The sequence below is a fragment of the Sapajus apella genome, unplaced genomic scaffold (genome assembly GCF_009761245.1).
Source record: "Sapajus apella isolate SASKATOON/1434 unplaced genomic scaffold, GSC_monkey_1.0 scaffold45, whole genome shotgun sequence".
NCBI lineage: Eukaryota > Metazoa > Chordata > Mammalia > Primates > Cebidae > Sapajus > Sapajus apella.
The window spans coordinates 14204596-14232591 of NW_022436985.1; the positions used below are offsets into that span (position 1 = coordinate 14204596).

At 39.2% G+C, this 27996-nt stretch overlaps 1 protein-coding gene, 1 long non-coding RNA gene and 1 other non-coding gene across 4 annotated transcripts in view; 1 reads left to right on the forward strand and 2 right to left on the reverse strand.

The window, feature by feature from the left end:
* The first annotated feature begins 200 nt into the window (after positions 1–200).
* LOC116524445 lies at positions 201–27996 on the forward strand. The gene is made up of 4 exons (XR_004257330.1): positions 201–336; positions 5827–5903; positions 20127–20206; positions 27964–27996. It is a non-coding gene; the product is annotated as an uncharacterized LOC116524445 (long non-coding RNA).
* On the reverse strand, positions 13648–13787 carry LOC116524570. The gene has a single exon (XR_004257395.1). It is a non-coding gene; the product is annotated as a U4 spliceosomal RNA (small nuclear RNA).
* The window catches only part of GPAT3 (glycerol-3-phosphate acyltransferase 3), a 68549-nt gene continuing 58800 nt past the window's right edge, over positions 18248–27996 (reverse strand). The window contains exons 8-12 of one of the 2 annotated variants that reach the window (XM_032239713.1): positions 27191–27246; positions 26591–26676; positions 25903–26034; positions 25367–25443; positions 18248–19478 (exon numbers count right to left, since the gene is read on the reverse strand). In XM_032239713.1, coding sequence (XP_032095604.1) covers positions 19379–19478; positions 25367–25443; positions 25903–26034; positions 26591–26676; positions 27191–27246 — 451 coding nt within the window. In that variant the 3' untranslated portion in view covers positions 18248–19378. Of the gene's footprint in view, positions 19479–25366; positions 25447–25902; positions 26035–26590; positions 26677–27190; positions 27247–27996 lie in introns of both variants that reach the window. The other variant, XM_032239714.1, reaches the window with a different exon arrangement.

Genomic DNA, 27996 nt, shown 5'->3' on the forward strand with positions numbered 1-27996 from the left:
ATGCAACCAGAGCCAGACACGCGCTCAAGCCACACTATAAACAAAAGGAAAGAGGATTCAGAGAAAACAAGGTTAAAGAAACAACCAAAATGTTTTTCTAACACAGACTGATTCTCTTTCCCAGAGAAAACGAGGAAATGCATTACTTCCTACATTGTTTTATTGAAGGCTGACGTGGTTTACACAAGCTCCTGAATTCTAGGAGTAGCTTTCTGCAAAGCAGTATTGCCTCCTAACAGCAGTGTATATTCACAAAAGAAATGCACTGCTAGAATTTTCGCCTGCTCACCTCCCCCTAAAAGAGGAACTGCAGCATTGCAGAACCTCTAACTACCGGTATTTACAAATCCCTTCATAATTCTGTTAGAGTTAACTTTCCCTTTTATGTTCAGGTTTCAGAGTGGTGTGTTCCATGCCAAAATTAACCACTGCAACATTGAAAAAATGCGTGTGTTTAGCGTTGAATATGGAGGTTTCTTTGGGTGATGGGAGTAGAATCAGGTGTAAATTAGCAGTGAGAGATATTCAAAGCCTCAAATGCTCTGTTTTTTTCTATCTCACTCATAAATTGGAAAGGAGGAGGACTTCTGGAAAGCCTTCCTCCAGTTTTTATAAGTTTGCAATACTCTCCCTGGCTGGCTTTCCTGGCACTGACCAAAGAATGTGTGCTGTACAGCTCCTTGAAGAACTCATGCTCTTCTGAGGCCTCTGTTGTCTGGGAAACACCCAACAGACATGAGTGTAGTAGCAGGTGGGAAACTTCCAAAGGCTTCTGTGCACCATTGCCTATCTCAGCTAGTGTCCGGTTTAATTAATATTTAATTTAGCTTAATAGACATTTAGATTCAATAAACTTTCAACAGAGTCTATTGTGGATATTTTATATTTAAATCATTAAAATTAGGTCCTACAATAGAGAGGGGAAGAATCTCTTAAAATAACATATTTCTTGCTCTAAGGCTGTTTTAGTGTTTGCTTCGCAGGGCCTCAGAGTTTAACAAGGTGCATTAGAGAGTATCAATAGAGGCAGAAGGATGAGGTCAGGCCTTCGAGACCAGCCTGGCCAACATGGTGAAATCCCATCTCTACTAAAAATACAAAATTAGGCCGGGTGCAGTGGCTCATGCCTGTAATCCCAGCACTTTGGGAGGCCAAGGTGGGCGGATCACGAGGTCAGGAGATTGAGACCATCCTGGCCAACATGGTGAAACCCCATCTCTACTAAAAATACAAAAATTAGCTGGGTGTGGTGGTGTGTACCTGTAATCCCAGCTACTTGGGAGGCTGAGGCAGGAGAATCACTTGAACCAGGGAGTCGAAGTTTGCAGTGAGTCGAGAATGCGCCACTGCACTCCAGCCTGGTCGACAGAGCAAGACTCCATTGCAAAAAAAAAAATACAAAATTAGCCAGGTATGGTGGAGGGTGCCTGTAATCCCAGCTACTTGGGAGAGTGAGGCAGGAAAATCACTTGAACATGAGGGGCTGCAATGAGTCGATATCACAGCACTGCACTCCAGCCTGGGCAACAGAGCAAGACCCTGTCTCAAAAAAAAAAAAAAGAAGCAGAAGGAGACCAAGGGAATGGGACTCTGAGCCTTTGGAACCTGATCACTGATTCAATCAAAGTGTTATGTAAGATTTCATTGGAGAAAAGCTCCTATAGTTAAAAAAAGAAAATGTGTGTGTGCACACATGTGCAGACATACACACAGAGATATGTACAGATATATTCACATATATATTATACATATATGTTTATAAAACCATTCCTTTTAGAACTATTTTATTTGCAACTCACTATAGCTGTAAATTCAATTAACTCTAATTGCAAACCCAATTCGCTTTAGCTGAAGTATGGGGAAAACATTGAAGATTGTATTAACTATTATATCTGGAAAGTCAAAGGGTTTCTGTCTTAAACATTGATGAATGAAGGGTATCAAGCTATAGCATCAGGATGGGTCTCTCTTCTTTTTCTCCACTTCTTCTGTGCTGGATTCATTCTCAGAAGGTACTTTCCTTGTGGCAGCAAAGATGACTCCCATGATCTCTGGATCTGCATAGTTCTTACCAGTTGCAATCTAAGAACCTATCTCTCTGTGTCCTTAATGCTCTTTCAAAAGGACTCTGTTTGATAGTCTTAGTCCATGTGTCACCCCTTGAGCCAGAAGAAGTTCTCTAAGCAGCTAGCCTAGGGGCATGTGCCAACCTCTGTGGACGGAGAAGATGCTTGCCCAATAATATAACATAGCAACAAAAGGAAGATAAAAGGTAACACTTAGCCCTTACATTAATGAAATAAGGTAGGACAACTTTGTTTAATGGTAATATCAGACCTCCAATTTCAAAATTAAACTTGAAAACATCGCCCTAAATATACTAACATTCTTTATTAAAGCCAAATTGAAATTCACTCAGTGTATTAGTTCTGCTCTCACACTGCTATGAAGAAATATCCAAAACTGGATAATTTATAAAGGAAAGAGGTTTAATTGATTTACAGTTCTGCAGGGCTGGGGAAGCTTCAGGAAACTTACAATCATGGTGGAAGGGAAAGCATGGTGGCAGCTTCACAGGGTGGCAACAAGGAGAAGTGCAGAGCAAAGCCCCTTATAAAACCATCAAATCTTGACTAGGCATGGTGGCTCATGCCTGTAATCCCAGCATTTTGGGAGGCTGAGGCAGGCAGATCACCTGTGGTTAGGAGTTCAAGACCAGCCTGGCCAAAATGGTGAAACGCTGTCTCTACTAAAAATACAAAATTAGCTGGATGTGGTATCACACACTTGTAATCGCAGCTACTTAGGAGGTTTCCCTTCCTTGAATATTTCAGTCCTAAAGCCATAGGTGGGCAGAGCAAGGTGGGCCTCCACATTGGTGATGGGAAGCACTGATGACCCAGAGCAGGTCTGTGCACTGTGGAGCCTGGGCATGGGGAGAACATCCTCAGAGGAAGGCTGCCCAGTGCAGGGCACTGGAACCTAAACAGGTGAGGTGACAGAGCCTGAGGAGGACGTCTTCATTGGGAGGGGACATCCTGATGTGGGGACTCAAGCCTAGAGTGGTAATAGGAGAATTCACATGAAGGAGTGGCCCCTCCTGTGCAGGGTAAGAAAGGCCTTCATGGAAGGGAGTGGTCCTGCATAAAGTAGACACGAAGTGAGGTCAGGAGGGCATCTATATGGGGAGAGTGCAAAGCCATTGAGACTGGTTTCAAATAAGTAAATACATCAAAGATAGAGAACCAGGCTCCTCACTGTTTGAGAGGTGACTCACAAATAAGATGGAGAAAATTAAAATGAACCTGTAATATTGAATTGGAAATGGAGCTGTTAGAGAGAACTTACGGTTTTTGAGAGAGAGAGAGAGAGATGGTAGAGAATGACAGATAATAGAGTGATAGATATCAAATACATAGAGTGATAGAGTTATAGAGAGATGCAGATTATAAATAGATATAGATGATAGAGATAATCATGACAGGTGGGTTGACACAGATGACATGTAGATGATAGGTCATAGACAAAAACACAGATATAAGTGAGTGTGTGTGTGTGTCTGTGTATACACATATATATTTTTTCTAGCTCTATCCACCAATAGGGTCTGGAAGTGACAATACCCCAAAACAATGCACACATCTAGCACCCAAATCTTGGCTTCCAAATTCTCCACTAAAAGAAATCAGGGGTTTCTGAGGAGATGATTAATTTCGGGGCTGGGACAGGGAAAGTTCAAGATAAGCCTGGAACATATTGTGCCTGAAAGGAAGGGCCTGAAATGATGGGGATGTGTCAAAAGGACATAAAAGCAGGCTTGTAGTAGGCTCCTTGGCCAAATCTGGGACAAATTTAACATCGAAATGAATAATAACGGATTTTAATTCATCGAATGAGTAGGAAACTGTGAGTTCATAGTATTCTAAATAAGCAAATGAACAAATTGAAAGCTTGATGAGGAACGGGATATTGTATTAGTCCATTCCCATGCTGCTGATAAAGACATATCCGAGACTGGGTGATTTATAAAGGAAAGGGGTTTGATTGACTCACAGTTCCACGTGGCTGGCGAGGCCTCACAATCATGGCAGAAGGCAAGGAGGAGCAGTCACATCTTACATGGTGACAGGCAAGAGACAATGAGAGCAAAGTGAGAGGGGAAACCCTTTATAAAACCATCACATATTATAAGACTCACTGCCACGAGACCAGTATCGGGGCAACCACCTCCATGATTAAATTATCTCCCACCAGATCTCTCCCACAACACGTGGAAATTATGGGAGCTACAATTCAAGATTAGATTTGAGTGTGGACACAGCCAAACCATATCAGATACTTGTGTAGTTTCAAAGTATCTCTCTCCAAATGACTCATTAACTAATGAAGGAGAAAAGAGTAAGTTTACCATGGAAAAGCCCAGCAGACACCACCTATTATGTGCTGGATTGTGTACTCCCCAAAATTTGTATGCTGAGGTGCCAACTCCCAGTACCTCTAACTGCCACTGCTTGGAGACAGATCCTTTAAGACGGCAATTAAGGTAGAATGAGGTCATATGCGTGGACCCTAATCCAATACAATTGGTGTCCTTGTAAGAAAAGGTGATTATGACACAGAAAACACACAGACTGGGGGACAACCGTATGAGGACACAGCGAGAAGATAGCCATCTGCAAGCCAAGAATAGAGAAACCAAAACCTGCCTACACCTTGATCTTGGACTCCAGAACTGGGAGAAAATTAATTTCTGTTGTTTAAACCACTCGGCCTGTGGTTTTGTTATGGCAGCCCCAAGAAACTAATACACCACCTGTATTAGTCCACTCTTGCACTACTACAAAGAAATGCCTGAGACTGGGTAATTTATAAAGAAAAGAGGTTTAATTGGCTTATGGGTTTGCAGCTGTACAGGAAGCACAGCAGCTTCTGCTTCTAGGGAAACCTCAGGAAATTTGCCATCATGGTGGAAGGTGAAAGGGAAGCACAGACATCATGTGGCTGGGGCAAGAGGAAAAGAGGGAGGGGGGAGGTCCCACACAATTTTAAACAACCAGATCTTGTGAGAACTCACTCACCATCATGAGAACAGCAGCGAGAGGATGGCACTAAACCATTCATGAGCAATCCACCCCCATGATCCAATCACCTCCCACCAGGCCTCACCTCCAACACTGAGGATTACAGTTGAATATGAGATTTGGGGTAGGGGAACACAGCTCCAAACCATATCACCACCTTAATCAAGCACCCAGAGTACTGTGCTTCAGTCATGGGGCAAATCAAAAGTACATACCTCCTGATACAATGAAAAGGGCACCGCAAATAAATGATTCAATGTATGGGTTGAAATTATCACACTAGCTTCTGTTTACCAAATAAACTATTTGGGAAACAAGAGAAGAGGCAGGGTGATCCATTAGAAGAGTTACTGTAGCCCAGGTAAGAGATGATGATGGCTTGGGCTACGGTGGTGATGCTGGGAAAGTGATAAATGGCTCCAAAATAAGAACAGGGGGCATTTCGGAGTCAAAAACGTCTAGGATTATAAACAACCCTCTCGTATGTGTTTTCTTTTTTTTTCTCCAAGGTATGGGGCCTGGGGAGGACAGTACATGTACAAAACAAGGAATCACCTGCACGTTTCCTGACTTCACTGGAGAGCACTTACTCATTCTCCAAGGCACACTCATGTCCTCCCTTCTACACACCCTTCCACCCAACATGAATCACTTCTCCACACTCCCACAGCACTTTGTTCCTGGGCTGAGAAACAGGGCCTTGCCACTTCCTCTTGTGGTTAGTGGTGTTTGTCTCCACTTCCAGGTTCTTCTAAGATCCTGAATGGCAAGTTCCTGTCTTGGGCAGCAAAGAGCCTCAGGACTAACAGAGCCTGAATTATAGTATATGTTTTATAAAATATGTGCAAATGTCTAAAGAGGATAACTGTCAAACAGAAGCAGTTACCAAAGAGAGCTATTAGACCAATGAATTTACTAGGGGAAGCTACGGTATTTCATTCATCACTCCATTGGTTAACCAAATATCTGCAGAACTGGCTGGATAGAACAGGATTTCCAAAGTCATTTCTCTGCCTATCCTAAAAAAATAAAAATAAAAAAATTCTGATTCTGCAGGAACAGTTTAGAACTGCCTTACAATCAGCACTGAAAATTCCTTCTAGTTAGGAAGTTCGACAGGTTCACTCGTGCCTGATTTAGCAACAGACATGAGGGCTGCCTTTATCAAAGAATGGTTGCAATGAAAAACAGGCTTTGAACCAAGGTCAACCCCACAAGTGACTCAGCACATGAGCAGTGTCATGTGTGCCTTCCATAGATGCCAGCTTCACTCCCAGGTCCTGGTCACAGAGCTCGATTCCCTTGACACACTTTAGTTGTAAGGGAAGTATACTTTTCTGTAAACTCTTTCAAAGGAATGCTTAGGCATTTACTATCCCAAACGTATACGAAAAAAGTTCAAAGCCACTCTAAATCCCCTATGACGTTTTCATCCAAACATGTTTCTTGATTCTGTTTTTAGTTTCCACCTGCTTCAGTGGATTTCCATAGCCCAGGGTTTTTGTCTTTCTTTGTCATTGTTGTATCCTCAGACCCAGAACCGTGTAGGAATCATAAGCCCCAAATACAGGTGTTTTCCTTCATAAAACTAGAGAAACAATGATTTGAAAACGTACCCAACTCTAGCCTGTGATCCCTAATTGATTTGTGTAATCACCAAGGGTATATCTTAACTAAGCCAAGGCATACAATTTTCAAAGGTTCTCAGAAAAGTTTAAATTCACCTGTTTTTATAAGAAATATATATATTTCACCTTGAGAGGCGACCAACTGGTTCTGCTCTGATATCCACTGACCAATCACAGCTTAGAAAGCAAAGGGATCTGAAATGTTTTAGGTCACCAAGACAGAGTATACATTTTTTATTCTCAGCGTTCTCCCAGACATCTTTTCCAGACATAGAACCAAGAGCCAGCAAGTAGTCTGAATTACTATATGCTTCTAATAACAGCAGGAAGTGCTCATAACAGGAATTTATGATGATGGAGGGCCATCAAAATCCTTGATGGGATCCTCAGCCTAGGCTGTAACATGTACAGCCTGAAAACTCACCACCCACCCACGATGCCAAGAACACCACTAACCTGGTAGCTTCTTTCAGCTGACTTCCTGCTGTTGGGTTTTTGTATTCTCCACCAACATCAAAATCTTACACATATGTGTTAGTCCAGATCTCCTATAAATTGCTTTATCTTACAAAACCTTTCAGCAAAACATTTAATTTGCAAATGAATAATAATGATTCTAAGGGAGAATCATTATTATTTCTTTTTATATTAAAATATGGCTTTAATCTAGAGTAAAACACTCAAGAGAAACTACTTTTTAAATTTAAAGTTGTCTCTTTCTAGAACTTTTATTTTTAGCAACAAGTATTCACTCACTTCCTATATGATAAAAGAAACTGATTTTGAATTTTTCTGTAACTAGCAAGAAAGTTAGGACTACTCAAGTCAAGGACTAAAGGAAGATCAATTTCCAGAGAAGTAAGCAGAACTGAGAGCCCAGTAGTTGTCATTTCCTTTACAGGCATTGGCTGAACCAGGCAAACTCAAGTTTTGGTTTCTAGAGCCTCAAGGGCCTAAAGGACAAAACGCAATATTGAAGGCCTGTCCAAGATGGGAAGTCTAATTACAGTCTTCCTTTGAAGGTGGGATATCAAAAGGACTACAACTTCTGTGTAAGAGTAAAGTAGAAATCATCCATCCCCCTCTCCAGATGTAAGCAAGTAAATTGCTTGTGTCAAATCTTACTGCTAAGTGAAAGGGAAAAATAACTTTCCCCTAAAGATTTAAAACTACTTGGCAATTAAAAGGAACAATTACTTAGAAATATAAAATCAATAAGCATAAGGTACTTCAAAACTATATGAGAGTAATCACATTTGAAAAAAAATAGATATAACTTAAAAATGAGAAATAAAGCTGGGTGCAGTGGCTCATGCCTGTAATCCCAGCACTTTGGGAGGCTAAGGTGGGTGGATCACCGAGGTCAGGAGTTCAAGACCAGTCTGACCAACATGGCAAAACCCTGTCTCTACTAACAATACAAAAATTATCTGGGGGTGGTGGTGCACGCCTATAATCCCAGCTACTCGGGAGGCTGAGGCAGGATAATTGCTTGAACCTAGGAGATGGAGGTTGCAATGAGCCAAGATTGTGCCACTGCACTCCAGCCTGGGTGACAGATGGAGACTCCATCTTAGAAAAAAAAAAAAAAAAAAAAAAAAGGTAGGGGGGTACTGGGAAAAAAAAAAAAAAACTAGAGAAATAAAGGATATTAACAAGATGACTGACTACAATTGCCTGGCACTTATCTCTCCCTCCCAATAAAAAACAACCGAAACAACAAATAAACAACTAAAATCCAACTGTAGTGTCTGAGGGACAGCATTGGAGTGTAGAAAGGGACTGGTGAAAGCCTTGTGGAGCACAGAAGCCCAGGATGGCAGCAAAGAGAGGTGAGCAAGGCACCCTGGCCCTGTCACCTCATCTCTCCCATTGAGATTGGCTCAGATCCAGGAAGGACTTCCCCTTATGGGGAAAAGGTAAGTAAAAGGCCCCTACCTGCCCAAACTGCCACTGCAGATTCCTGTAGTATAGGAGAATCCCACCATCTTCAAAAGCTTTTAGCCCAGTTTGGGGAGCTGCTTGGAATTAACATAGCTGCATTACTCCAGAGTAGGAATACAAGGTGTAAACACTCCCCACTCCGATCAACCTGTGATCCAAGCTACTGCAGCACTGTGCCATCTTGAAATTGGAACCACTGCTAGAGTCTGCCCTGCTCTGGGGCCCAGTAGCCATTGCATGTCTCCAGCCTTGAGTTTCTACTGTTATCTTACTAAGTCCACACAGGTGACTGCAATATCACAACCCTGTCTGCTTGGAGCATGGGACCAGGAACAGCTGTGACTTCAGCACTACACAGCGGGGAAGCCAAACTTTGGCTGGCTGAAATAAATAGTCCAATGGACCTTCCCCCAGAAAGTCCCGCTTCTTGGCACTCCCCACCAAAGAAACAGGCTGACAAACCTGCCCCTAAGCCAAGCCACTGAACCACTGCACACCCATGTCCCAGCTGGAGAAGCAACAAGGTGAACTCCAGCAGAAACACTCCTGGTGGACCCACCCCCAGGTCTGCCAACCATCTGTGTCCCTGCACTCATGGCCCGAGAAACTGCATGGAAAATTCACACCCAGCAAGCCATTCACCAGACCACCAACCCACACACACTCATGCCTCTGGCCAGAGAAAAAGCTCAACGGTCCTATCCCCAGCAAAGATGCACCACTGCCACCAGAGATTCTCATAGCCTAGGCCACTGAGGTGCTCACAAAGATCATTAACATGGATTATAGCCAAAGAATCTTAACAGATTAACAGATTATACTACTGTGTCCACCCAGAACAAATGCCAACTCAACTTACCCACTGACACCATATGACTCACCTATAGAAATGACTCTCCCTACTAAAGGTACTCCACAAAATTGGAAGAGGCAATTGTTTTGCCAGACACACAGGTATCAACATAGAAACACAAGAAAATGAAAATGCAAGGAAACATGACACCTCCAAAGGAACATAATTATTCTCCAAAACCAGCCCTCCTCCGAAAAACGTATTTACAAGATACTGAAAAAATATATATATCAAAATAATGAGTTTAAGAAAACTTGGTGAGATGCCAAGCAAGTCTGTCCCAAAGACTGCAGAGTGACGGATGAAAGGAGCACCCAGACACAGGTATTTTGCATGAGAGCCGCTAGAGGACTGCTGCAGAGTGAGCAGTCCCGATAAGCCGGAGCTGCTTATACTTATTCAGTACTGGCATAATGTCAAAGGCCTAGAGACAACCCAATTTGTGGGTAATTAACATTGTCATACCCCCTTGCAGGGAGCAGTCTTGCACCTAGATGATCAAAAGTCGGTCTCTGGATCACATAAGTAAACTTATCTAGATAGATTTATTTGCACTCCCTTGTTACCTACTCCTCACCCTTAGCCTTCCAGTAAGAGAATTAGCTACCCTCAGCTTTATTCTCTCCTGAAGCTTTTGCAAGACCTTCCGATCTTTCAAGAAGGCTTGCATCTTTCCCTATATCTTCTCCCACCACCCTGACCAATCTTCTACAATCAGATGCAAGATACATATAGACAATTCAACAAAATCAGGAAAATATTTCATGATCCAAATAAGAAATTTAACAAAGAGATAGAATAAAAGAAACAAACAGAAATCTTGAAGCTTAAGAATTCAATGAATGAAATAAAAAAATACAACGGAGACCTTCAACAAAAGACCAGAGCAAGCAGAAGAATTTCTGAACTTGAAGACAGGTCTTTTGATATAACCCAGGCAGACAACAACAAAAAGAAAATAATAAAACAGAATGAGGAACGACTACAGGACTTGTGGCCATCATAAAGCATGAAATTTGGGGGAGACAAATATCCAAACTATGGCAAGAAGAGATGCAAAAATACATAGAAAATCTATTTCATGAATTAACAGCTGAAAACTTCCAAGGTCTTGGGAGGGATACAGACAACCAGATCCAAGGAACTGAGATTCCCAAATGGATTCAACCCTAAAAGGTCTTCTGCAAGGCACATATATTCAAATTGTCAAAAGTCAAAGACAAAGAGAATTCTAAAAACAGCAAGAGAAAAATGTCAAATTACATATAAGGGAATTTCCATTAGACTAATAGCATATTTATCAGCAGAAGCCTTACAGGACAAAAAGAATGAGGTGATACAGTTAAAGTGCATTAAGAAAAAAAAAAAATGCCAGCTAAGAATACTATACCCAGGAAAGCTATCCTTGAAAAATGAAGTCCACAAAGCCTTTCCCAGACAAGCAAAAACTGAGGGAATTTATAAAGGAATTTATAAAGTAAATGCTTGAGAGAGATCTACATCTGGAAACAAAAGAACAGTAACTACCATCATGAAAACACATGAAAGAACATGAAAGCATAAAACTCACTGATACACCAGATATACAAAGGAAAAAGAGAAATAAATCAAATCTTATAAACCACAGAAAACCACCAAACTTCGAAGATAAATGATAAGAGAGAAAGAAAAGAACAGGGGCTATACAAACCAATTAGAAAACAACAAGATAACAGGAATAAGGTCTTCATCTGTCAATAATAACTTTGAATTTAAACAGATTAAATCCCCAATCAAAAGATATACACTGGCTGAATGGGTTTTTTTAAATGACCTAACTATGTACTGCCTACACCCAACTATATACTCACTTCACCTCGAAGGGATAGAAAAAGATAATCCACACAGAAACCAAAAGTGAACAGGAGTAGCTACAGTTGTATCTGATAAAAATATGCGCTAAGTAAAAAAAAAAAACAAAAAAAAACTACTATTAAAAAAGGGAGAAGGAAGGTTAATATTTACTGATAAAGGGATAAATTTAGCAACAGGATATAACAATTGTAACTGTATATGCACCCAACATGGGAGTACCCAGATATATAAAGCAAATATTATTAGATCTAAAAGTAGAGATAGACTCCAATAAAATAATACAGGGGATTTCAAGACCCCTCTCTCAGCATTGAAGACATCATCTAGGCAAAAAATCAACAAAGAAACATCAAATTTAAACATAACATAAACCAAAAGACTTAACAGACATTAACAACATTTCATTCAACAGCTATATAATACACATTCTTCTTATCAGCACATGGAACAGTCTCTATGACTGACCATACATTAGGCCACAAAACAAGTCCCAACAAATTTTTAAAAGCCAAAATCTCATCTAGTATCTTTTCAGATCACAATGGAATAAAACTAAAAGTCAATAACAAGAGGAATTTTAGAAGCTATACAAATATATGGAAATTAAGCAACATGAACCTGAATGACCAAAGAGTGAATGATGAAATTAAAGAGAAAACTTAAAAATTTCTTTAAACAAATAAAAATGGAAACACAACACCCAAAATCTATAGGATATAGCAAAAGCAGTATTAAGAGCAAAGATTACATCAGTAAACACATACATCCATAAAGTAGAAAGATTTCAAATAAATAACAATGCACCCCAAGGAATTAGAAAAGCAAGAATAAACCAAATCCAAAAGCAGTAGAAGAAAATAAATAATAGTATCAGAGCAAATATAAATGAAATGAGACCAAAAAATGTACAAAAATAGATGAAACAAATAGTTGCTTTTTCAAAACAATAAACAAAATTTGAAAGTGAACAGCTAGACTAAGAAAATAGAGAAAAAGACCCAAATAAATAAAATCAGAAGTGAATAAAAAGACATTACAACTGATAGCACAGAAATACAAAGGATCATTAGAGACTATTATGAACAACTCTATGCTAACATATTAGAAAACCTAAAAGAAATGGATAAATTTCTGGACACATTTGGACACATACCATCTGCCGAGACTAAACCAAGAAGAAATGAAAAACCTGAACAGAATAATTACAAGCAATCAGATTGAACAAGTATTAAAACATTTCCCAATATCCCAATAAAGAAAAAGTCCAAGCCCAAATGACTTCACTGCTGAATTCTACAAAATTATTAAAGAAGAACTAATATCAGTGCTTCTCAAACTATTCCAAAAAAAAATTGAAAGGGAGAGAATTCTTCCAAGCTCATTGTATGAGGCCAGCATTGCTCTGAAAATAAAACCAAAGTCACAACAAAAAATAGAAAATTATAGGCCAAAATCTCTGATGAACAAAGATGCAAAAATCCTCAACAAAATACTAGCAAACCAAATTCAATGGCACATAAAAAATAATACAGCATGATCAAGTTGGACTTAATCTCAGGAATGCAAAGATGGCTCAATATATGCAAATCCATAAACGTGGTGGATCAACAAAATGAAAAACAAAAACCATATGATTTTTGAGCAAAAAGAACAAATCTATAGGCATCACACTACCTGACTTCAAAATATGCTACCAAATTGTATTAACCAAAACAACATGATACTGGCATAAAAAAATAAAAATAGACCAATGGAACAGAACAGACAATGCAGAAATAAATCCATGTACTTAAAGCCAACTAATTTTTTTACAAAGGTGCCAAAAACATTCAATGAGTAAGGGATAGTAACTTCAATAAATGGTACTAGAAAAACCAGATATCCATGTGCAGAAAAATGAGACTAGTTCCCTAGTACAAAAGTCAACTCAACACAGATTAAAGACTTAAATGAAAAACTGAAAACAATGACACTACTAGAAGAAAACAAGGGGAATGCTTGAGGACATTGGTCTTCTTTAAACACCCAAAACTATTAAACTAATAGAAGAAAACAGGGGATATGCTTCAGTACATTTGTCTGAGCAAAAAATTTATGAATTAGATTTTAAAAGCACAGAAAAAATAAACAAATGGAATCATATATAACCAAAATGCTTTTGCACAGCACAGAAAAGAATAAATGGGTTAAACAGACAACCTGCAGCATGGGAAAAGATTTTTTCAGCATGGGAAAAAAATTTCCGTCATCTGACGGGAATTTTTTGTTTGTTTGTTTTGTTTATCAGTCTCTGTAGAGACGGTCAAAGATGGCCAAGGCTAACTATATTGCAAGTCATAACAGCAAATTATTGTGAAAAGTTTTAATTAGCAATAATTGCACCTTGGATAAACCTCGTTGGCTGCAATACTGCCACTGTGCAAAGCTAGGAATTTTTTCTTTTTTTTTGAACAGGGTCTCACTCTGTCACCCAGGCTAGACTGGAGTGATCATAGCTCACTGCAACCTCAAACTTCTAAGCTCAAGTGATCCTTATGCTTCTAGCAAGTAGCTAGAACTACAGACATGCACCACCATGCCCAGCTGATTAAAAAAAAAAGTTTTTTTTTTTTTTGTAGAGACAGGGTCTCACTGTGTTGCCTAGGCTGATCTCAAATTCCTAGCCTCAAGCTATTCTCTCACCTCCACCTCTCAAAATGCTGGGATTACAGGTATGAGCCACTGCACCCAACCTTGACAAGAGATTAATATCCAGAACATACAAGGAACTAAAAAAACTCAATAGTAAAAGAATAATAATCTGATTTTTAAATGGGCAAATGATCTGAATACACATGTCTCAAAAGAAGATATGCAAATGGTCAAGTTTACAAAAAAAAAATGCTCAAGATAATTAATCATCAAGGAAATGCAAATCAAATCCACAATGAGACAGCATCTCACCTCAGTTAGAATGGCTACTATCAAAAAGACAAAAGGTAACAACTGCTGGCAAAGGTGCAGAGAAAGGGGGACTCTTACACACTGTTGGTTAAGACCTAAATTAGTACAGCTTTTATAGGAAACAGCATGGATGTTCCTCAAAAACTAAAAACAGAACTACCATATGATGCCCCAATCCCAGTACTGAGTATTTATCCATAGGAAAGAAAATCAAAATGTGAAAGAGATATCTGCATTGCCATGTTTATTACAGCACTGTTTACAGTAGCCAAGATAGGGAATCAATCTGTGTCTATCAACAGATGAATGGATAAAGAAAATGTGGTGTATATACACAATGGAATACTATTCTGCCATAAAAAGAATGAAATCTACAACAAAAATAAATAAATATATAAGAATGAAATCCTGTCATTCACAGCAACGTGGCTGAGGCTGGAGGACATTAATGGTTAGTGAAATTAGCCAAGCACAGAAAGATAAATACCACATGTTCTTACTCATATGTGGACGCTAAAAAAGTTGATCTCATAGAAGTAGAGAGTAGAATAGTGATTACTAGAGGCTGAGAAGGATTGGAGGGAGGGGAGTATAGGAAGAGATTTGTTCCAAGTTACAAAATTACAGCCAGATAAGTGAAATAAATTCTAGTGTTCTGTATAGCGTTGTAGAGGCACTATAGTTAACAATTTATTGTTTGTGTGTGTGTGTGTATTTTTTTTTTTTTTGAGATGGAGTCTCACTCTGTTGCCCAGGCTGAAGTGCAGTGGCGTGATCTCTGCACACCGCAACCTCCACCACCTCCTGGGTTCAAGTGATTCTCCTGCCTCAGCTTCCCAAGTAGCTAGGATTGCAGGTACACACCACCATGTCCAACTAATTTATGTATTTTTAGTAGAGATGGGGTTTCATCATGTTGGCCAGGCTGCTCTAGAACTCCTGATCTCTGGTGATCAGCCCGCCTCAGCCTCCCAAAGTACTAGTATTACAGATGTGAGCCACCATGCCTGGCCTATTGTATATTTTCAATAGCTGAAAGACAATATTTTGAATGTTTCCAATATAAAGAAATGGTAAATGTTTAAAGTGATGGATTTGCTAATTATCTTGATTTGATCACTACACATTGTACTCATATATCAAAATACCACACTGTACCTCATAAATATATACAATTATATATCGATTAATAATAATTTAAAAATAGGTATGCTAAGGCTGATGTTTCAAATACCAACAAAAAGAATCTAATTAAAATTCAGAAATTATGTGCCATTAGTTCATTATATAAGCTTCCAAAGTTTTTACAAGCCACAGATTAATTTAAATATTACTTTATGTTTTACATTTAATATGAATAGCCTCGTTTTACAATTTCTTGATTTTCCTTACATTTTGGGCACAGCCACTACACAAGAGGAAAAAAATCAACAAAATCAAAGGAAAGCCCTTTCCCTAGACAGACCAATTTTGAAAAATATGTCTGCAAGACAGTGTTGTGGATGACTGAAATTATTTTATTTAGGAACAGGGCTAATTCTGAAGGAAAAGACATAGGATTGAGAAGTTACAATCTATTACCTATAAAAAGGGTATGAACATGAACTGAGCTAATGAAGACATATGGCCAGTAGAAGACATTATGAACCAATAACCAATTCTTGCTTACAGCAGTAGTAATAATAACAAATATTTGCTGAGCATTACAGAAGGAAAGTGTAATTTAAAAAAAAAGATTGGGCAACCATGGTGGCTCATGCCTGTAATCCCAGCACTTTGGGAGGCTGAGGCGAGTGGATCACCTGAGGTCAGGGATTCGAGACTATACTGGCCAACACAGCAAAACTCCATCTCTACTAAAAATACAAAAATTAGCCAGGCATGGTAGCACATGTAATCCCAGCTACTCAGGAGGCTGAGGCAGGAGAATCACTTGAACCCGGGAGGCGGAGGTTATGGTGAGCTGAGATTGCGCCATTGCACTCCAGCCTGGACAACAGAGTGAGACTTTATCTCAAAAAAAAAAAAGAAAGAAAGAAAAAAGTAAAGAAAATGTTTTATGATTCTCTATCCCATTATCTTAACCATTTTTTTTTTAAATCATATGTTGTATCAATCCACTAGAAACAGGTGTTAAAAAACAAAAGCAAACACACAGCTTTTGTAAAGATACTTATCAGGGCCCCTAGCAGTATCGATCCCAGATCCCAGCCTTGCCCTCCATCCCCCTCCCCACAACACTCTTCCCCACTTCCCTCCACTCCACCTCTACCCCCGGCCTATCCTCCCATCATAACCTACCCTTTTCTATCATGAAGCAGTTTAGATCAGTGATGCCACATTTAAGGAAAAAAAAAAGGCCTGAGAGCAGCTTTGCCAAGAGGCAGTCCTCATGACTACAATACATTATTTGTAATCACAAGAAATCAACAATCCCTATTATGTAAGTTAAATATCAACAGAATGCGCAAACTGCAACATATGCACTGAGATCATGCTAATCACCAAGACAAAGGTGACTACACCTTGGAAAGTCTGTTGACGCAAGGAAACTTCCCCTGAGACTGTTCTTTGCCCCAGAGTGGCATCCGAAACTATTTCCCCTGCGCTCTGAGTATATTTACTGTTTCACACATGGCTGCTCATCCAATCTCAGAATGTGGCATGATATTTTAGAAACCCTTGGCATTCCTAGAACCTGCTGCCTATAAATATGACCACATAACAAATAATTGAAATAAAAATAGGGCAACCTCAAAGCTCAATTCATGAACGTATGCAAGGGTTAGATGAAAGGTCTTACTTATCTGATGAGATTTTTCTACCAAATCCCACCTTCCCTTCATATTGCCTTATAATTACGGAAGACTCAGGAATACTAAACTCTGGACACAATATCTCTGAAGTGAGTATGGAATAATATTAGGGAAAGCAAACGTAAAAGGAGTTCTAAGGAGCATATGCTAAATATGAGCAATATCAGCTTCCCAAAAACATGGTTTCAACAACATGGCAGTTCCTTAAGCAACCTGGAAACCAGTTGTGTGAATCACACCTACGAGACAAAAGCTCTGACTGAGACACTATTAGGTTATCTAGCAAATACATGATAGCATTGTGTTTTTGTTTTTTGGTTTTTTTTAGGTTTGGGGACAAGGGCAGAAGGTGGATGAAAGTGAAGTGAACAATGATGAAAGAGAAAGGCTGAGGCCAGGAGGCAGAGCGGGCCTGCACACTGCTGGAAGACCAAAGTCAGAGCAAGGCCCAGGCACTGGGATTTTTACAGTGCTCTTGGAAAGATACACTTTGCTGAGAACTGGGCTAATGAAATAGATTCATTAATTCAAGCCACAATTAACATAATTTTTTTTTTAAATAAAGGCACTCCTTTTTCTGAGAAAATATAAATAAGACAAAAAGTCACCCAACATACATATTTGGATTTGCTAATTTTCAGTCAAGATCACTCCTACTAGAGTTTGTGGGGCAAAATTTAAACAAACAACAAAGGGAAAGTGAGGAGAGTGAGAACAGAGAGGTATATGACCAGGAGAGTAACCTGTTTGCAAGTTTCCTTTTGGGATAAAATCCAACTAGCTAGCTAGATAAGAAGAGTATACACTGATAGTGCTATGCCAAGCCTACCTAGATAGTTAGATATAATTGCTTGAATTCACCTGCAAAATAACTGTAGTCTGTGACTTTGCTCAAGGTGGAGTTCACAGGGCCAGAGTCCAAATAACTCAGCTAAAAAAACAAGATTTAAGCAGGGGGAGGCGGGGGAGGCCATGGCTCATGTTCTTGTTTCCTGTTTGTTCCAGTCCAATAAAATCTAACTATGCCACTGGAATGAAAATCAAACAACCCTTGTTTGTAATAAGAATGAATTTAACTTATTCAAAACGAGAAAAGGGGAGAGGAAGGGGGAAATAACGCAACATGCCTTTAGAAATATAGAATTTATTTATAGTCATGAGAAGACAGTTTCACGTTCTGTACACGGTTACCAGAACAGATATAATACTCTCAGGAGTATACAACGGCATCATATTGCTGTCAAACATTGCTTATGCTGTGTGAGTTGGGAAAAACTTATTTCCCCCTCTAAAAAAAAATTAAGGCTCAGTTTCTGAAAGGTAATTATAGTATCAGTAATTTTTTCTGTTTAAAGAGACTGGGAAAATTCGAGAATAAACCACAAAGGGGTGGAGGGTGAGGGGCAGCTCCACACACTCTCATTCATCCATGCTTAAGATACTCAATGTGATTTTTTTTTTTTAAGGCTCCTTCTATCTGAAAATGTGTTTGGTTACAAAAACAAACAAATCAGTAGATGGGAGGGAACTAGGTATCCATCTACAGCATTCAAACAAGGAAAAGTAAGCGCTTTGTTGTCAGTTGCTGGCTAAAAATGTGTCTACGAGCTGCCTACATATAAATGCACACACACATTAACTTTGACTCACTTTTCTTTGGCAAAGCTTACTGAATAGTATTCTCTTCCAACACACTAATAACACTAATTTACATTTCCTTTTGACTTTCGGAGCAGATGGCCACAGAGTTAGTTATCCCTTTTCCTAAATATAATCCTCCATTTTTCTTTCAGCCTTACAGTAAGTAGACCATAACCATAATGGTCATCTTGCACTGATGTGTAATCTCACCAGTTAAGTGACTGAAGAAAGTGGCAAGGTTAAGTATAGAAAGAAAGTTTGGGCATTTTTTGAGAATTACCCTATCGATGAGTTCCAAACACACCTTACACACACTTTTTCCTGTACAAATATTTCATTCAGTCAACAGTGACGCCATCATTTTATAAAAGCAGAATCTGTTTTAACTCAGTAAACTACCTTACAATCCATTGGGCTAATGTTATAACAATAACAAAAGCCAAAAAGGGCACCTGTAGGTTCTGCCTCTGGCATAAAGAGGTAGAGACAATCATTCTGTAGAAAAGATTAACAATAATAAAAACAAAACAATAAAACAAAACAAAAAAAATAAAGCCATTCCATTTCTAAGGGCTAGTTCTAGAAAGCCAAGTATATCTACAGGCTGTCATCCGTCACTCAGTTGAGAGATCCATTGCCCGCAATCATCTTGCTGTAATTTTTCTGCTGCTCTTCCTTGAAGGTGTCCTTCACCTTTGCTCTCTTTAGCCCTCCATCCCTGCGAACAGAAAGACAAATACATAAAAGATACTTTACAGCGGTGATTTAAAAGAGTTAACTTAATAGTCACATGCAGCATGATGCCATGACACTGAGGCAGCTGGGATGAAATAAGAGAAAGAACACTGGATTTGGAAACAGGAAGACGCAGGTTTCAGTCTCTGCCCTACCTCTTGCTAAATGTACATTAAAGGAACAATCTCTCTGATGTTTGGTTAAAATAAGTAACAATATCTCCAACTCAGTTTCTCTTTAGAAGTTAAGGGATGCTATATTAAATATTTGGATTGGCCAGGTGCAGTGGCTCACATCTGTAATCCCAGCACTTTGAGAGGCCAAGGTGGGTGAATTACCTGAGATCAGGCGTTCAAGACCAGCCTGGCCAATATGGTGAAACCTCATGTCTACTAAAAATACAAAATTAGCCAGGCATGGTGGCACATGCTTGTAATCCCAGCTACTTGGGAGGCTGAAGCAGGAGAATTGCTTGAACATGGGAGGCAGAAGTTACAGTGAGCCAAGATCACGCCATTGTACTACAGCCTGGGCAACAACAGCGAAACTCCATCTCAAAATATATATATATATATTTGGATTGAAACAAAGATTATTAAAACTGGATTATTTCTCTATTTTGTTCCCTCAGGAAAACAAAACACTGGTATTCATCTACCTATGTCTTACTGGAAAACCATAGGAAAACTGAAAATATATGCAGAAGAAATGGTAAGGGTACGGTATATGTGTGGGTAAATTTCTTAAAGATAATCATTTTTTAAAAAACGTTCAAATATAACCCTATCTATGTTTAACAAGTTGTATTTTCATTCAAAACATCATATTTCCAGTGTCTATAATCTTTTATATTCCATAAACAGACTCAGAGTAAAACAAACAACAAAACGATAAATTGCATTCAACTAGAAGTAAGTGCCTACGTAAGCAGCATTCTTTCAGTCAGAGCCTGTAAGTCTTTGAACTCTCTCCAGAGTAGAGAAAACACATGCCTGCCTGGGTATAAGAACTCTGTATGCTTTTCCTTCTTTGGATTACACCCCAAGAAATAAACTGGAGTTGCTGGGAGTAGACTGGACTATCAGAGGTCACTATCTCCCTCCTAATCTAATGTTTTAGATTTTAACTCCAAGGAGAGCATGAGCTGAGAACTTGCTTACTTTATACTGTGACTGTTTAATTTTAACCCAGTCAAGCATGCATGTTTACCAAATGCTTTCTGATGATGATGGATGATCATAGGTTAGCCAGTGAACTCAATGACATGAGGACAGAACTTGACCTCCATAGAGACACCTGCCTGAGACCACTGCAATGTTCTGGCTTCTAGAGTCAAATCTGAGACACAGCAATCAGTCCTCAACTTAAAAACAGACTGCGATCCACAGATAATCCAGGGGAGTCAGTTGTGGGAGGTTTTCAAGAAACAAGATTATAAATTGTTGTTAGGTCCACAGAATTGTCCACACAAGTCTCTTTTATCCAAATGAGCTTCTTCTATTAACAGCACTTACCTGAATTCTGAATAGTGAGAACTAAGGAAAGGAGGGAGAGATAAGAAAGGTTTTTCTCCTTTCACGAGATCCAAGCCCAAAACAGGCAAAAATTTAAGTCTTGAGCAATCTGACACCATTTTTGTACTTTTTTTACATTTTTGTACAGTTTGTACAGTTCCCAAGCACCCAGTAAACCTCATGCTGTGCTAAGCACCTAAACTGTGACTTGCTACCCCTAGAGACTTCAAAGTTTTACCCAATTCCCCTTTGCAATGGCAATAGATCTTAGTTCTTAAAGAAGGCAGTAACCATAGATAAGAGCCAGTTTAAGATCACAAAATTATATTTTCGCTCAATCTATTAAAAAAGCAATCTAGATATGTTAATTCATATCCAACAAATACATGGCAAATATATCTAGAAGGGCAATGAGGTCACTTTCTTTTTTTTTAAGAGGCTAGGTAATTAAAAGTAATTTTTATTGTGCAATTGCTTATGGCCTGATAAAAGGAAAGTGGCAATTCTGAGAATCATTTTATTCAGCCAGTCTGATGGAGAGTCTGTACTTGGCTGACTCCTCTAGGTTGTTTTTTGTCTCTCAAAGCTTTTTTCCCTTGCTCTGTGTCTGAGACTACAGACACTGACTTCAGAGTAGGAGCAGGAGGGCTGGGTGTCTGGTAAGATAAAGGGTGAGTAGAGAGTTTTTAAAAAATGAATAAGGAAAAGGAACCCATTGTACATAAAACTGTAGGTTGCTAGGACAACATTTGTGGACCAAGGTAGTTTTATATAGTTTTATGATGTTATGATGTCTGTCATTTTGTTTAATATATTCCAATGTAGATAGTGTGATACAAATGTTTAGTCTTAACCTATACCTTAAGGCTAGTCAGTTTCATACTCCAGGGTGTATGGAATTCAAGTCATAGACCTTGTTGGTCAAGAATTCACACTCCACAGTAGTCAGCCAGCATTTAATCAGAAGCCTGCCTTTCACAGGTGCCACTAATGGCTTCAGCTATCTTTATCTTTATTGCTCATTGATTTTCCAAGTTTTGTTAATTAGCATAACAAATTTTATTTTATTTATTTATTTAACTTTTGAGACAGGGTCTTGCTCTGTCACTCAGGCTGCAGTGCTGTGGCATAGTCTCGGCTCACTGCAGCCTCAACCTCCTGGTTTCAAGGATTCTCATACTTCAACCTCTGGAGTAGCTGAGACTACAGGTGCACGCTACAGCACCCAGCTAATTTTTGTATTCTTTTTGTAGAGAAGGGGCTTTACCATGTTGCCCAGGCTGGTCTCGAACTCTTAAACTCAGGTGATCCACCCACTTCAGCCTCCCAAGTGCTGGGATTACAAGCATGAGCCACTGTGCCCAGCCCTTGCATAACAATTTTTTTTTTTTTTTTTTTTTTTTGAGACAGAGTTTCTTTCTGTCGCCCAGGCTGGAGTGCAGTGGTGGGATCTTGGCTCACTGCAAGCTCCGCCTCCCAGATTCAAGCTATTCTCCTGCCTCAGCCACCCCAGTAGCTGGGACTACAGGCGTGCACCACCACACCCCGCTAATTTTTGTATTTTTACTAGAGACAGGGTTTCACCATGTTGGCCAAGATGGTCTCGATCTCTTGACCTCATGATCCGCCCACCTCCACCTCCTAAAGTGCTGGGATTACAGGCGTGAGCCACTGTGCCCAGCCACATAACAAATTTTAGAAATGAGTTTTCACTGTAGAAATTAGTGGCTTATTAGCATAATGGATATCAGAAACTGGTTTACCTGGATGCAACTAGTTGTATTCACACTATGTGAATGGATAAATATTTTAGTGATATTCGCCACCCTTGCATAATGGAGTACAGTAAGTCCTCCCTGAACATTGTTGATAGCTTCTTAGAAACTGCAACTTTAAACAAAATGATGTATAACAAAACCTAATTTGTTTCTCATCAACATTATAAAGAAATAACATTGAACAAAACGATGTTATTTACTCCAGAACCTAATATAAAGACATTGTGCTTAAAGTCACAACCTACAACAATCTATCAATGATGTGAAGTAAATGCTTACTGTATAATATCCAGCCAGCCCTTCTTCTAGAGGCTGACACCTTAAACCATCCTGTGCTGGTTCAGGAGGGTCCTTGGTTTTCTGACTGATAGCCTAAATCAGTTGGCCGAATCCTGCTGCTAGAAACATTGCCACAATTGCCTCAAATAAACTCTTCATGCAAAGTGTTTTTGAAACACCAAGAAAAACAGCAGGGACTTTATTAACTTTATAAGACTGTAAGTATAGACTGTTTTGTGACAGCCTGCTAATTTAACATCCTGTAGGTAAATAAGAATCCAATCTCCCAGCCAGGCTCAGTGGCTCACATCTGTAATCCTAGCACTCCGGCAGGCTGAGGTCAGGAGTTCAAGAGCAGCCTGGCCAACACAGTGAAACTCCATCCCTACTAAAAAAAAAAAAAAACTTGCGGGGCATGGTGGTACACACCTGTAGTCTCAGCTACTTGGAAGGCTGAGGCAGGAAAACTGCTTGAACCTGGGAGGTTGCAGTGAGCTCAGAACATGCCACTGCACTCCAGCCTGGGTGACAGAGCAGACTCTGTCTCAAAAAAAAGAAAAAAGAAAAAAGAGAATTCAATCTCCCATTATAATATAAATATAGTTAACCTTCACTGATATAGACTGAATGTTTTTGTCCCCCCAAAAATTCATATGTTAAAGCCCCAACTACCAACATGGCAGTATTTGGAGATGGATCCTGTGGGAGGTAATTATGGTTAGATGAAGTCATGAGGGTAGGGCACTCATGATGGGATTAGTGCCCTTATAAAAAGAAATACTAGAGAACTTGCACCCTCTCTCTTCGTGCCTGCACAAAAAAGAGATCATGTAAGCACACAGGAGAACGCAGCTATCTGCAACACAAGAGGAGAAACCTCACCAAAAACTGATCATGCTGATCTCAAACTTCCAGCCTTTAGAACTGTGGGAAAATGAATTTCTGTTGTTTAAGCCACCAAGTCTGTGGTACACTAACTCTCCCCTTACCCAAGGTTTTGCTTTCCATGGTTTCAGTTACCCACAGTCAACCATGGTCTGAAAATATTAAGCTATTTTGAGAAAGAGAGAAACACATTCACATAACTTTTATTAGTCAGTGTATTATTATAATTGTTCTATTAGTTGTTGTTGTTAATCTCTTACTATGACTAATTTATAAATTAAGCTTTATCGTAGCTATGTACATATAGAAAAAAGCATAGTCTATATAGGATTTGTACTATCCATGGTATTAGGGATTTACTAGGGCTCTTGGAACATATCCCCCATTATCCACAGGAGACTACTGTATTTTGTCTGGCAGCTCAAGCAGACTAATACACTCACCTACATTCAATCTTCCTCAGACAAACAAAACTAAAGCCAAAACCAAAACTAAAGTGATCCATAATTAAAATTTCACAACTTCTTTCAAGTTGTTCAGTTTTCTTATGATATAGTTATAGCTAGTTAAATATAAATGAGCCTTTAAGTAGCCCCTTGCCTCCCAATACCCACCCCATTTCCAAATCCATTCTCCCTTTCTTCTTCAGAAAAATAACCCCAAATGTGAGATAGGCTGATGGCCATCCAGAACAAAGACTACATTCCCCAGCTTCCTTTGCAGTTAAGTGTTATCACATGACTTGAGTATTAGCCAATGGATACAAGTAAAAGTAGAATATATAATTTTCAGCCTGTGCTCTTAGAGATGGGTGTGTCCTTTTTAAAACTCCTTCCTCATAGCCATTTGCTGTACACACTGAGTAGAGCTGAAGCAGTCATCTTGGACCATAAGAGAAAAACAAATTGAGGAGAGTAAAGCAATACAGACTGAGCTGTTACCAGCCATGACAGGTTATGTTTAAGTGAGAAATGAATTTCTATCTTACTTAAGCCATTGTTATGTATAAACCACTATTACTTTCAGCTAAACCTATAACTAACTAGAATGATAAATGGCATTATTAGCGGAGATTTTTTAAATTTAAAAAAAAAAAGTCTAGGCACAGTGGCTCATGACTGTAATCCCAGCACTTGGGGAGGCTGAGGCAGGAGTTCAAGCCCAGGAGTTTGAGACCAGCCTGTGCAATGCAGGGACACCCCATCTCTACAAAAAAGTTTTTAAATAGCTGGGCATGGGGGCAAGCACCTGTAGTCCCAGCTACTCAGGAGGCTGAGATGGGAGGATCCCTTGAGCCCAGGCGGACAAGGACACAGTGAACTATGATTGTGCCACTGCACTCCAGCCTGGGTAAGAGAGTGAGGCGTTGTCTCAAAACAAAAAAACAGCGATAGTACTTCTGAAAGATCTCTTACCAGGGAAGTTCAGTCAGGCCTCCTTGTGTAGCAATAGCAGACTTAACCCTGTTAGCAAACTGAACTGCATCTTCTCCATCCTGGTTAAAAAAAAAAAGTTAAAAGAACATCTTGCGTATTGAGTTTTTAATACCATCTCATAATCATTTATATTTGTTTTAAAATATAAGATTCATGCTTCAGCTCAAATGCTTTCTATTCTTAGTCAATCATAGCAAATATCATTTGTTCTATCAAGAAAATGCAGTGCTGTATTGTTTAATTTTTTCCCATGTGCATATATTTATCACTCTTTATTAGTCTTACCCAAGATAATATCTATAGGTTCAATAAACCAACAGCAATTGTAAAACCATTATGAAAAAGAGGCTCTAAATATAAAATGGTCTGATTTAAAGTGAGCTAAATACATTATTTAAAAGATGACTCAGTTGCTGAGAAAGCAGAAAAGCATGACATGGAGAAGGGAGACACCTAGGTTTTCACATGAAGGTCTCCTTGCCTTTACCCGATTAGATAACATATAAGCTAAAGAATACCTCTCTGGTCATGGGGGGCATGTACCACACGTCACAGACGATGGCCCAGCTGGTCATCATTCGAAGCAGGTAGCTCACCATGTTGTACTTACTACTGTTCCAAAATGCATCACCAAACTGAGGGTTATACTGAGAGAAAAGAAAAGAAAATACATCCCAGTTATTAACTAAGGGTGGTTTCTCATCCATGCCTAATGTTTTTAAGGCGGAAGGCCAAACATTTTTATCAGACTCTAAGAAAAAAGGAAGTTATTTCACTTGATAGAATTTGTCAAGAAAAAAAAGTAAACCAAGCTAGCTAACTAATACGTCTGACTAGAGCTGTTTTTCTAAATAGAACCACAGAGCTGAGCAACAAGAGTTATTTATGTGACTATTAAATATCTGTCTCCACACTCAACTAGAAGGCTGATTAAAGCAGGGACAGCAACTGTTTCACTTAACGCTACGAGCAAATACACCTGGCACAGAGTGCCCCAGAACACACCTATCTACAGAGAGAGAGAGAGAGCACACGAGAAAGCAGAGGAGGCAAAGTGCATAGGACAGGTGCATCTGAAAACAGCATACAAGTGCTCCTCATTTTTGCAAATTTTAAGTTTGAAATACTACCAAAATAAAGTTACCAATCCAATATCTTTATTATTATTATTATTATTATTATTATTATTATTATATGTTTTACCTTAATTGCAACTGGATGTATGGTTCCTCCAATTTCAAAGCTCCCCTTTTTAAACATCATGACTGAAGTATTGTTGATACAGGTTCCTGCAAGGGCGTGAGAGTAGAAGTGTGAATATTTTTAAAGGCAGTCATTTTTAAAATAAATTTTTAAAGGAATTATTTCGATATAAAGTAATTTAAAATATCAAAATTACAGGCATTGTACTACCATACCACAAACCAACCACTGCAAAAGTAGTAATCTCATAGTTCCAACTAAGAAGGTTTAACAAGCTTTTACTTTTCTACCGAACGCTCTGTGGGCCTATGGGTACAACTTCTTCTCAACAGGTGACAATTTCAATACATGCAAATCTTAAAGCCATGGACAATTCTGCTCTGAGTTCATTACCCAGAAATGACTATTGAATTAAAAAGCTAACATGATTTCTATCAAATCTCAAAAGAAAGTAAGGAATTAATAGCTCAGAGAATGCCATCTCATTCCTATTAGAGCAGATATCTGGGCTAAGATGGCCAATTCTATGGCAATTCTATTCCTCACACTTTTGGTAGTTTATTGTTATCAACTATGGCTCGGAAGGCAGTCCATTCTTACCTTCAGGAAAAATTAATATGGGTAATTTCTTCTTATCAGCAATATGTTCTTTTAGTCTGTGAAAAAATATAAAGGATCAAAATTCCACCTGTACAAAGAGAGAAGTGGATGTCCTTTTTGATATTCTTTATACTTTACTGGCACAACTGTGAAGCAATAAGGAGAAAAGAATTGAGATATAGGTAAAAGAAATAAATTTGAGCCAGGCACGGTGGCTTACGCCTGTAATCCCAGCACTTTGGGAGGCCGAGGCAGGTGGATCACGAGGTCAAGAGATCGAGACCATCCTGGTCAACACAGTGAAACCCCGTCTCTACTAAAAATACAAAAAATTAGCTGGGCATGGTGGCGCGTGCCTGTAATCCCAGCTACTCAGGAGGCTGAGGCAGGAGAATTGCCTGAACCCAGGAGGCGGAGGTTGCGGTGAGCCGAGATCGCGCCATTGCACTCCAGCCTGGGTAACAAGAGCGAAATTCCGTCTCAAAAAAAAAAAAAAAAAAAAGAAATTTGAGTTGTTTCCTTTCTTAAAAAGCAAAATAGATCTGCACCATTATAATTTCTCTAATTTCAAAGTAAGTGATTTTCCCTTTTTTTTTTTTTTTTTTGAGATGTGGGGTCACTCTGTCATCCAGGCTGGAGTGCAGTGGCACAATCTCGGCTTACTGCAACCTCCATCCCCTGAGCTCAAGCAATCCTCCCTCCTCACCCTCCCAAGTAGCTGGGACCCCAGATGTGCACCACCACACCCAACTAAGTGTTTGTATTTTTTGTAGGGATGGTATTTCACCATGTCGCCCAGGCTGGTC